This window comes from Trichosurus vulpecula, chromosome 2, assembly GCF_011100635.1.
Source record: "Trichosurus vulpecula isolate mTriVul1 chromosome 2, mTriVul1.pri, whole genome shotgun sequence".
Classification (NCBI taxonomy): domain Eukaryota; kingdom Metazoa; phylum Chordata; class Mammalia; order Diprotodontia; family Phalangeridae; genus Trichosurus; species Trichosurus vulpecula.
Genome location: NC_050574.1, coordinates 356,491,116 through 356,504,186, shown reverse-complemented (window position 1 = coordinate 356,504,186; position 13,071 = coordinate 356,491,116). Strand labels below are relative to the sequence as shown.

The 13,071-nt window shown below is 35.5% G+C and overlaps 1 protein-coding gene across 3 annotated transcripts in view; it reads right to left on the bottom strand.

Moving 5' to 3' along the window:
* CBLB (Cbl proto-oncogene B) overlaps positions 1-13,071 on the bottom strand; it is a 229,127-nt gene that overhangs the window by 42,597 nt on the left and 173,459 nt on the right. For all 3 annotated transcript variants that reach the window (XM_036745974.1, XM_036745975.1, XM_036745976.1), the window contains exon 13: positions 5,575-5,669. In XM_036745974.1, the coding sequence (XP_036601869.1) occupies positions 5,575-5,669 (95 nt within the window). The remainder of the gene's footprint in view (positions 1-5,574; positions 5,670-13,071) is intronic.

Below are 13,071 nucleotides of genomic sequence, written 5' to 3'. Positions count from 1 at the left end.
GAACAGTAATGAATTGATAATTACTAGTGGTGGTGTGGGCACAGAATGGATGGTCATTGTCAGATACGTTGTCAAGGGGTATGGCTTGGACTAGATGGCTTCTGAGGGTCCTGTTCACTCAAGTTTCATAATCTTTGACTACAGCAGTCTGAATAAAAAGAGTCCCCCAGGTAGTCTGTTGCTGACTCGAGCACTGAAGAGATTTTTGTGGCAAAATAGAAAAATAAAGAACCATAAAAGATTTTGTTGCCATCTATGAAGGTTCTAAGGATGACGTTGGCTATAATTAGCGCCTACCATTAAAGAATTAGTGTCCTTTGCTTCCAAATCATCTTCCAGGTATCCTGCTTCCCTAAAAATCAGACAATTTATAATTCTATAAAACAACAGAAGAATTAGCAATTAAATAAAATGCTACATGAATGGAAAATGGCATGTATATATTTGTGGTGCACTATTGACATACAATAATGCTGTTTATGTGTTAAGTGACAATACTTTGCATACCTGAATTGTGTATCTTAGCAGAACAGCCAAAACACAAGATAAACCTATGTTAAAATAATCAATCCTTCTTTGGCAAGAAAATGAACCAAAATAGCTTTTTTGTACCTAATTTCATTAATTTAAAAATAAGAGAGATTGGTGAAGAGCCTGTTTCCTTTGGATCAAAAGCAAGTGCACACAAGTCATGGCACTGCACAATCAATGGAGGAAAGAATTTCAGGAAAAAATGAACACTCTGGATGAGCTGAATAAATGATCAGCTGGCACTATTTATCACATACATTCTGCTTATGTGAGACTAAAAACTTTCCACTAAGGAGCTTTCCATTTAAAAAAAAAAAAAACTTCTTATCACCTTAAAATAAAAGAGGGATCGTAGAGGTTAGGAAGAAAGCAAGGTGGAAAAATGTTGGGGGAATTAGCCAATATACAATGATTAATATAAAATTAATTAGTAGATGGAAAGGGAAACTTCTCCAAGAGGAAAGGATGTGTTACACACACACACACACACAAAATATGTATTGTATATGTGTGTATGTATATATGTATATAAGAATACATATACATATATATTTCACTTTGTGTAACACCATGCAGTTTCCCTTTAGTTATTTCCCACGTGTTCTTACATTTATCTTAAAGAAACTTATTTCTTATAATTTGACATAAACAGTCTTAGTACAAAATTTGAGACAATTTCATCTATTCTATATTGCAGATGACAATGAAACAGCTTATTTTAAAAAAAAAACTCAGTTAACTGTACAAGGCACTGGTTTCCAAAAACATCTATGAAATTTTTATGTGAGCATATGTATACATGCATACATGTGTGTGAAACAAATAGTAAAATGTAAATATTTTGAGTTGTTTCCCCTTTCTACTGCTATTTCTTATTGATTCTATTGATCTATAGCTGTGATTTGTAACTTCTTTGATCACAAATTTTTTGAGCACTCTCCCAATATGTGCATATTTACTTATTTATATATGTACTACCGTACTGCTAATTACTTAATTGTAAAACTTTTTTAAAAAACTGAAGCTGAAAACAGATGAGATAAAGATAAAATAATATTTGAATTGAGAGTTAATAAATAGCCACTGGAGCCTATAAAGAAGGAGGAAAAACATGAAATAGATCTGCACTTCAGGAATATCACTTTGGTAAGAATGAAATCCTACAATTAAAGCATGCTGTCATTTTGCAGGTGATAAGGGCCTGAGCTAGGGTGGTGGCTATGTGAAAAGAAAGATGGAGAAAAATAGGAGAGATGTGGAAGTAAAACTGACAAGCTTTATCAACAGAAAGAATATGTGCATTTGGAATGAGAGAAAATTCCAAGCCAAAAATGACAATGAAGCAGTGAAAACCTATGACTAGAAGGATGTGGGTGCCCTTGACAGTAACAAGGAAGTTTGGCAGATGAACTGGGGGTTTGGGGAAAAAGATATTTTAATGTTACGTGTAGTGCAAGTCCCTACCCATTCATGCCTGCTCATTCAGTGTTGATATTCACTGACTCCCCACAAACAAGAAGGGGTAGGGGTGTGGATCTTACTCCTTGTTCACAGCTCCCAAACGCAGAACCTACCCTCTACAAAGAACTTGCCACCCCAGCTATGAGGTGAACCAAGGGATAGGGGGTGGGGGCAGAATTTTCTCAAAGGCACCTACACACCTCATTAGCAGGTAGTGTGTATTATGATAATTGCTCTGAAGGGTCAGAAAAAAAAAGCAAAAACAGCCATTTCAGGGTTGGAGATGGAAGACCCCAAGAAAAGATTTTATGTTTAAAAGACTGCCTTGGAGCTGAGCTTTAAAGGAAGGTAGGGACTCTAACAGGCCTTAGTGAAAGTAAAATGCATTATTTGTATGGGAATACAAAAGCCCTGGGATGAAATCTCATGTAGAGGGAACAGCAATTAGGTCCATTTGGCTAGAATGGGGAATTCATGAAAGAAGGTGAGTGACGGTTGATAATGTCTTTCCTAGAACTAGGTTGGAGCCAGATTGTTAACGGGTTCCAATGTCCAACAGAGAGTTTGTATTTGATGGTAGAGATACTAGGGAGTCACTGAAGCTTCTTGAACAAGATGGACCTATGTTTTACAAATAACAATATAACAGTTTTGTGGAGGACAGGCTGGAGAGAGGAAAGACTGGAAACAGGGAGATCAACTAGGAGGCTTCTTCAATCACCCAGACAAAAGGCAATGTGGGTCTCAAGGTGGCGGCCCCACGAGCAGAAAGAAGGGGATGAGTGAGAGAGATGTTGAGGAGGAAGAATCGAAAGGACTCGGCAACTGACTGGTTATGGGATGATACAATAATCTTGAATCTGTATTAACAGAAAAATGGCAGTATTCTAGACAGAAATACGTCTGGAAAAGAGGTGAGATGGGTGGGGGGAGAGTAGGCAATGATAAAGAAGATGAATTCTTTTTTCTGTTTTGATCAGGTGCAATTTGAGACACTTGTAAAATATTCAGTTGGGAAAAAAAATGCAATTGGCCATGCTGATATGAGACAAGAACTCAAGAAAAAACTAGGCCACAAAGAATACAAAGGACTTGAGGGGGAGGTGGGAATATGGTGAAGGGGGTGCAAAGAGAACAATCTATTTGAGAGTCAGCAGGGAAATATAAAATTATGCATTTTAGAATCCATTGCTTTGTTACTTGTTACTAAGTCACGACTTTAGTAATAATGCCCTTGATTTGCATTGCAGGTCCGTTGAACTCAGGCTCTCTCCATTGCACCACCTATGTATCACTGATATATATACATACACATGATATGTGTATGTATATATATGTCATGTGTGTATGTGAGGTAGAGAAGAAGAAAGAGAGAGAGAAGGGGGAGGAGGGTGTGATTAGCTCTTTATTCAATATTAAATGCTTGTACCTAAGTATGACTAATAATTTAAACAGGCTAAAAAAAAGAGCCGATAAAGCTAATCTGAACTACAAAAAAAATCATAACCATATAATATCAAAATTATATTAAATTTCAAGATAAATTATATTAAGAGAGATAACTTAAAAGGACTTTACAGGTCAGATGGTGCAACCCCTTTTTACATACAGGGAAACCGAATACCAGGGAAGTTATACACCCACCCTATTCGGCATTTTGCAGGAAGTACTAGCAGAGGTTTTATTAGAACACTGATCCTGCAATTGCTCTTGTTCTTCTACAACATGTTGTAGTTTTAATAGAAAATCCTACATTGAGAGCCCAAAAGCAATGTATGGGGAAGTTCTCAAGTGCATTTAAGAGGGAAGGAAAAAAGTCTGCCAATTGAAAGGAAACCACATGGGTCTGTGAGAAACATCTGGAGATTCACAGATTTCTATGGCTGACAGGCATCCATGAAGATACACTAACATGTTTTTTATACAGGACAAAACTGAGACACACAGAAGTGAACTGACATGTCTAAAGTCACATACTTAACTATATAGCTGGGACTAATGTAGGGAAAAGAACTCTCGACTTTTTCTAAGAAACAACTCATCATCAGGAAACTTATCATCACAGTGATTTCATCAGCTTTGTTATTTATACTTCATCAGGATTCTCAGATGTCTTTGCCCTTATGATTAGCATTGAGCAAAAAATATCCTCTCAAAATCCCTATTTAAATGAAGCTCAGAAGCCTAGACGGTGCTTCATTTCCAATGGCTACACTGCTTGGTTTTGACTTGACCATTACCAAACATTTCCCATGTACCCCTCCACCTTCCTTTTAAGCTGCCTTTCCTGTGTTGTTTTCCATCATTAGACCATAAGATCCTTGAGGGCAGGGACTGTCTTTTTCCTATTTGTATCCCCAGCACTTAGGACACTGCCTGGAAGGTTATTCTAGGTGCTTAATAAATGTCTGCTGCATTTGTATTGTACTGGCCTTGGAATCCCAAGTCCTTGGGTTGGAGTTCCAGATAATAATTTTTCAATAATTACTATCTTGAGAAAGTCACTTTTCTTTGTGGGGCTCTTTTTCAAAATCTATAAAATGATGGGACATTGATCTCTATAGTCTCTTCTACCTCTAAATCCAAAATTCTATGGTTGGGATCCAGGTGTTCTAACTCCCTATTTAATGAGTTTTCTGTTATCTCATTTTTGTCATCTCAGTATATAGAATACTTGAGCCATTAAAAGCCAGTATTATTATTTTTAAACAGAAGAGAAATTGAGTGAGTAGATAGCTAAAACATGGAAAATTGAACTGGAGTCTCTAATTATGAGATGTACAAGTCAATTTACCAAACCTCCAATTATAATTGGTATTACTATAAAAAAAAAAAGATTATAGCAAATGTTCATTACAGGAAAAAGTAAAATTCAATGTGTTGAAAATACCGTGTTAAAACACTCCTCTATCTAATCAATAAAATTTCATTTTGCTTCTGGGGAAAAATAAGAGGTAATGGAAAAATGTATCCACTTGGACAGTTTTAGATTCACTGGAAATTTTATGTGTTGCGAAATTGCCAATGAAATAAATTTCATTAGAACTTTGCTAATTCTTATTTCACTTATCTACAAACCAGATAATTTTAGTTCAATAAAAATGAAACGACCCACACACCTAGAGGTTTTACTCCACTTCCCAAAAGACTTAATAAGCAGAAGTGCTAAAAGTACAGACTCTAATTATGACAATTTCATTAATTTCATTGAATAGTGGTGAAAGCTGTGTTTTAGAAAGATTATTTTTATCCAAAAAAGTTCAAGTTTCATTAAAGTGTGTGTGTATGAAACCAGTAAATTTGGGTAATAAAATAATCTTCATAAAATATAGTTTTCATCACTATTCCCTTGCTTTAAAACCTATGCCTCCCATTCTGTGCCAAATGCTATCCATACTCAGTAATTTGTCTTTATTAAAGAAAGTCAGAGCAATCTTAATCATTAGGTATTTGCCATTTATAACTGGATTATAAGACTTTTCTGTTACTCCTTGCCCATTTATATTAAAGTCTCTTTCCAGAAAGGCAACTGCTAATGGTTTCCATTTTAACAAATGATTTATAAATCTCAACAGAACTTACTTTAGGTTAGAGAGGAAGGATGTAGTTGGAAGGGGAGGAGAAAGCCGAGGAGGGACATCATATTCTTCACTTCCCAGGTGACCATTAGAAAAGACCTGAAAAATGGAACAATTGGTTACTTTAAATAATCTACCTTCTGAAGGTACTTCTGGAAAAAAAATGGACCAAAATTATGCTAATTTTTGAAGAAGATGAAACTCAATATTGTACACTTATGCTTTACTTTTTGCAGTATTTACAAAATTCCACTGAAATCAAAAGGAGAGTTAAATCCACTTAATTTCTCTGATTTATTTTTTATGAAGAAATTAAAATTTATTAGCAAGTAAGAGAGTAAATCCCATGGTTGATGAAGGATGAGACATGATAGCTATATATTTGACATTCTTTTCTTTTTTATGTGAAATTAATAATCTCAATTATGTTCATCTTGCTTTTTTTTAAAGTATGTAATGCATTCCCCATTTGACTTTCAAAACTTGACTTTGTCTCTATGAACTTCCTTCTGGTACCTTTCTTGTGCTTAGAATGCTTTGTTCTTTCTTTTTTTTCTTTTTTTGGCAGCATTATTGGTAATTCTCCTTTTTCTCTCCAACCCCTTCCCAATTAAAAAAACAACAATAACAGGAAAACACAATCCTTGTGACAAATAAGCACAATCAAGCAAAACAAGTCAATACATTAGCCATATCCAAAAACATGTAATTCATTCTATACCTTGGATCCACCACCCTTGTCAGGAGGTAGACAGGGTGTTTCATTATTAGTCCTCTGAAACTGTGATTGGTCACTGTATTGATCACAATTCTTAAGTCTTTCAAAGTTGTTTTTCTTTATTTTGGTACAGTATAAATTGTTCTCTTGTTTCTGTTCATTTCACTGTGCATCAGTTCATACAAGCCATCTCAGGTTTTTTTGAAACTGTCTATCCTCATTTTTTTTTGGCGCAATCCTATTCCATTTTGATTGTTTTTAAAGAGTAGATGAGTATGACACTTCTTTCAAAATCAGTAGTTTGCCATCTTGATTAATAAACATTGCCTCTAAACAAGCATAAAAGGACTTCCTCTGGATTCCTGTTTACATGGTCAGGGTCTACTTGATAAAATTCAAATTAAGATAAAATTTTCCCAAGCACAAATTTATACTATAAAAAATTTAGTGTTCTCTCTGTAAGGAATATGTTAAGAAAAAATATTGGAGAGTAGTGTGAATTTTTATTTTTTTTCCCTCATGCTATGTCTATCTAAATATAAATGTATTCACATGTATACACTCATACGCATATGTACAATCAGTCCCTAAGTATTTCTTAAGCACATAATATGTGCTAAGTACTGTATGAGGTGCTAAGGATACAGGGAAAAAGAACAAAAACCACAGACCTGGCTTTCAAGGAGCTTACTATGGTCTAGTGTGGATCACAACTTGTATGCATAGAGCTATACAGAAAATATATACAAACTAAATATCATAGATTGTATGAGGTGGAGGGGAGGATAAATGCATTACACGTGTGGAGGATGGTCAATGTAAAGGCCCAGAGATGGGTAATGGAGTACTATGTGTAAGTAACAGCAAGGCTAGTTTGACCAGGCCACAAGAGTTCAGGATGGGTTATAATATAGAACAAGGTTAGACAAGTAGGTTGGTCAGTTTGGGAAGGGCTTTGAAGGCCAAACAAAAAGAAAGGCTTACTATTCCAAGGTAATTGGAGCTACTAGAGTTTTACTAAGTAGAGAAGTGATATGGTGTAACGACAATGCTACTTGCTGCTACTGTGTAAGGCCAACAACACCAGCACACGGGTTCTTGGATCTGCTTTTCTAAGGAAAGCAACTTTAAGGGATTAACAATCTTACTTCAATTAAACACACATATATCATTTACTTAGTTCACGGGAAAAAGTCAGCACCCTTAACTTCAGAGAAAACACAAACAGAAATGACAAGCAGAAATTATACAAACAGAGCAAAATAACACAAATCAACAGACAGGCTTCTAGCCATCTGACCAAGACATTACATACATAGCTACCAGAGAGAGGCAACAACATCTGGGTTTTTCAAAGCCGGGGGGCTCCTTAACGGCTACCCAGAGTTTCATCTGGTCAAATCACATGACACTCTTCCAATGAGTGAGCCCCAAAACAAAATGCTAACCTCAGAGTATATATACACCATATATATGCCAGAGGAAGTCACAGCCATGCAATTCAAACCCACGTGACCTAGGCCTTCCAATGACTTAAGCAGGTCATCAAAGAGTCCTGATTCAATCAAAGACTTTTGATCAAAACAAAGGCAAGCCTCAAAGGCACTTGATTGCCTTAGTGCTAAGAAGTACTCCAAAACAAAAGACAATAAAAAAGTCCCATTTTGCTAGCCATTACATATGGTCATGCCTGCACTTAAGAAAAATCACTTTGGCTGCTCTGTGGAAGATGAATTTCATTAGGTAGAGTGACATTTGAAGGATGGAAACCAAGTAGGCGACTTCTGCAATAGTTCAATGGAGATGGAATAAGGGACTCAACTATAGTGCTGGCTGTGTGCATACTGAGGAGGCAGAAGCAAGTGATGTGGAGAGGTGGAAATAGCAAGATTTAGTAACTGATGGGACAGGTGGAGTGACGGAAAGAAAAGAATACATAATAACATAGTGTTTGTGAACCTGGAAGATTTCAAGGACGGTGGTTTCCTTGAAAGAAACTGGGAAGTCAAAAAAATGGATTAGGTTTGGGGGGAAAAATGAGTTAAAATTAGACATGCAGAGTTTGAGATATTTATGGATCACCCAGCTTGAAACATCCCTTAGCTAGTTCATGACATTAGACTAGAGCTCAGGAAGGACTGAGCCTGGATATATAGATCTTGAATTCATTTGTGTAGAGATGGCAATTAAACCCATGGGAACTAAGGTCACAAAGTGAAAACCAAGAGAAAAAGAAGATAGCTCAGGGCAGTACCTTGGGGTGTACATACAGTTATAGTCCATGATACTGAAGATGATCCAGAAGCAACAGTCATACAAGGAGGAAGAGAACCAAGAACAAGTAGTCATGAAAATCCAGAATAAAGATTATTCAGAAAGAGATGATCAAAGTGCGTGCGTGCGCATGCACACACACACACACACACACACACACAACTATGACTTTCAGATATACCAAGCAACCAAAATACAGACAATTAATTATAGTTACATGTTAACTTGACATTAAAGCAATATGAAATAAAAGAAGCGGCAGAAAGGTATCAAATTTTTTTGAATAATTTTAATTTTTTATTATTCCGAACAAATAACAATAAACATGAACATCTCTATATACAAAGAAAAAAGAGTGATATGAAACTGTGCATCTCAAGTACATAAACCTTGCTTTTTTGAAAAACAGAATATAATAAACTCAACATGTTAGGAAGGCTATCCTTTTTGTTTCCATTTGAATTTCCTTCTGTTCTTTTCTGTACATTAAAAAATACTTAAATGAGCCTCTTTTCTTTTTTCCAATTTTGTTTTTGGCATCATTATTTCTAACCCTCTTTCCCTCAACTATACCTCCATTCTACTCAAAGTAAAAAAAAAAAAAAAGAATCCTTGTAATAAATAAGCTAAACAAATCCGCACGTTAGGCATGTGGGAAAGTGTTTGTTTTATTGTATATCTGAGTCCATCATCCCAGTTTCAGAGGTGAGCAGCGCTGCTTTACCACTGGTCCTCTGGAAACATGTCTGGACACTTTAAGGATCAGCTCTTAAGTCTTTCAAACTTAAGTTTGAATACTGTCTTTTAATGTTGTTCTCTGGGTTGTATTCATTTCATTCTCTATTAGTTCATATAAATTCTCCCATGTTTCTCTAAATGGAGACAGTTTTTCATTTCTTATGATGAAATAGTAATTCACTGCATTCATATTTTGGTTGAGCAATTTCAGAAGTGCAAGATCTTTAGGTACCAGTTCTTCTCTCTAACAAAAAAAGTGATACTATAAGTATTTTTGTACATATTGGCCCTTTAGACCCTTTCTTTGATCACTTTAGGAGCATATATGCCTGGTAGTGAATTGGCTGAGTTCAAAGAACCATTTACTGACTTTTGGGATATTATTCCAAACTGCTTTCCAGAATTATTAGACCAATTCATGACCACAGTTTTGAAAACCGTGTAAGTATTTTATATGTATGTGTTTTAATGGTTTTTAATCAATCACTACATCGTTGCTTCCTGTTTAACAAGGTGTGTGGATGACACTAGAAGCAGCAATGGTGAGTACATGCAGGTATATGTTGTATATTTTATATATAAACCCTTAGGGAAAGGGCATATTCATCACCTAAAAAAAACAGCTAAGCAGCGATAATGATATCTCTCCCTTATCTGAAATTATTAAATCTGTATCATACAACATTAAAAGGCAATTTCTCTACCTTAAAACAAACAAAACAAAGGACTCATATATGAAAAGAAATGCTTCAAATCCCTGAACTATAATTCATGAAACCATCCACTTCAGAAAGTACAGCCTATGATCTAAAGAACTCACTCCTGCTTCTCATGTATGTGTACATACAAAAACTTACTATGCAATAAGTGCAGAGGGTTTGACTGAAACAGCACTTTAAGATCATCACACATTGTGATATTAAAAATGTTTTTATCTTTTGCATTAAGTAAATAGGGAATAAGCTGCACAATAATAAATCTTTCTCAGCAGTCATTTAAAGCTAATCTAATCCTGCAAAAAAACAATTCATAAGGACATTAATTCTTATCATTAGTTAAATCACTTAGAGTAGTAAGTTGAGGTAAACTATTCGTGGGCACACAGAGAATATTTGCCTCTCAAAGGTGAATGCCTTACTCCTAATTGTATAGCATAAAATCCACTAATTGTTTTTAAGTGTTTGGACGGCAGAGTAGATTGCCAACGGTCCTCAGAAGCAGGAAAACCTGAATTCAAGTCTGACCCCTAACACATGTGTCCCTGGCTAAGCCACTAACCTCTCAGTGGCCCAGGTCAATCTCTAATAACAGAATCATTCTAAGTTGATCAGTTGCCAATCTGCATTGGAGAGAAACTTTTATTAGTAGTAAAGTTTTCTGCATCAATGAAATCACACTTAGGTTTTTTGGGACATTGTGCCCCAAATAACCTATTGGTACCATAAATTCAGTAGTGACATACCAACTGCCAGTTATAAATTTATGTGGATGGTGCCTCATCTCCTTGACAATATTAATGCTCCTTGAAGGCAAAGACTCTCTTTTTTATCCCTTCTCTCTATTTTGTAACAATTATAATAGTGTCTTAACAATAAGAGGATTATCGGATTAGCCCTGGAATAGACCTCAAAGGTCATTTAGTCTGATGCCCTTATTTTACAGATGAGAAAAATTATACCTATGGAGATTAACTGACTTGCTCAAGGTCACAAAAATATTAAATCGTGGAACCAGATTCTAAACCAGGACCTCTACCTCTCACACCAGCACAGAATAAACATTAAATAAATATTTGACTGACAGTGTCCTTACTTTGCAAAGGTACAGTGGCTGAGGTTGATATGTGGATTTTCTCCCTGACCCCACCCCCCCCACTTCATTCTAGTTACTTAATAGCATAAAAAGCTCAAAAATGTAAAAGCTCATCTATTGCAACATGTTAACTGCCATCACCAAGTATCCAAAATTAAGAAATTCATTAGTTTCCTATAAAGAAATGAAAGCTAAAAGTCATCATGCCTAGCGCTATCTAGAACATGAGAAGTCTGAGTTTAACATGTCTCCTGAGATAAGGAAATGAAAAAAAAAAGGCTAAATTAAATAAATGTTAGACATATTTAAAATAGCTACAGTAAATATTTTCAATGGGATAAGATACTTTTTCCCTCATTTTTACCATTAATGTTGCATCATCCTGAACTTCATGATTCTCTCCACATTTCATTAGACCTAAAGTCATTTTAATTGTCTCTACAAGACAAGCTTATGAAAAGGAATTGTTAATAACATTGTTTTCTCTGTATTGTGGGGTGGTATCAATGGATGCCTCTCTATATTCCTTAGGAGACTAGAGCACTTCATTTTCAGAAACTTACATAGTAGGTCCTCTAAATAAGTCTGGTTCTACCCTGAAAATTTAAGAGTAACTTTTGAGATTTCTATTTAAAAGAATCATGATAAATAGGTCTGTCCCTCCAGGGGAACGAACACACACACACACACACACACACACACACACACACACACACACACACACCCCTACACACACACCCCCTGTCTGAAACAAAGAATATATTTCACAGGAATACTTTTTCCCCTGGAAGAATAAAAACTAAAAATCAAAACAAACTCAAAATAAAAACGCTATTCAAAGCTCTACATTTAGACCAATGATTGAAAAGAAAAATGAAAACAAAAACCTCCATACTCATATTTATTTTCTGACAGGCTGTCCCTTTTCTTACAGAAATATTTGAAATACTTCACTGAAACACTGGCTTCCAAATTACTCCCAAAGAAAACATGCTAAAGCACCAAAATGTGTAATAGGGAGAAATTTCAAATGTACTTTCCTGGCAAGATATTAGAGTAGCTGCAGAGAAATATTAAAAGTAGTTTTCACTACAAGCAATATCAAGTAACGCCTTAAAACAAATAACCTCAAGTGAATATAAGCCATAAATGAAAATAGGCTTAAGTCATTAGGTATATTGAGGAGTAAAACTATTGACAAAGAACAACTTGGGAAATAAATTTTCATGTTTCTAGTAATACTTAAAACTATTTCAGAAGCAAACTTTTTTCTCACATAAGCTGGAAAAGAAAAAACAGAAACAGAAATAAAAAACAAAAATTCAAGCACCTTTAAAATTAGCAAGAAAAACTCTGGACCAGATATAGGATCAGATGCATGATGATCCAAGAACAAGAAAATTTCATGAGTAAATGAGATAATTTAGTGAGAGGAGTAATATTAATTTTTATAACCATAACTTTAGCTTCAAGGTACCTTCCCACTGGCATGAAGAAATAGACATAACTTTCTAAGGCATATCACAATCTATGCCTGATTCACGCCCCTCCCCCCCAACTCAGGAGACCATGGGAAATTTTTTTGGTTCATTTTTGCTTACCTCAGAAGAGACTTACAGTTCTTGCCTGCAAGCAGAAAGACCAACAAGAAAGATTTTCAATAAATATAATAAGATTCTCCTAGTTGAGCCTACAGACACTGTCAAGGATATTCTCTTACCTTTCTCAGAAGGAAAGAATGTAAGGATGTTAGAAAGCCTACCTTTCCCCCTGGACCTACGCAGAGCCTGTGAGGGGTTCAGTCCAGGTTGTTCCTCTTACGATTCCATACTCCACTGTACTCTGGCTCCTTGTCATATTGCTTTCATTGAGGCTCAGTCTTTGTCATTTTTTTATAAAGGTCCAATCTCCCTTTGGTCATTCTTTTCTCATAGAAGTACTAGGTGCTGGTGAGTGTTC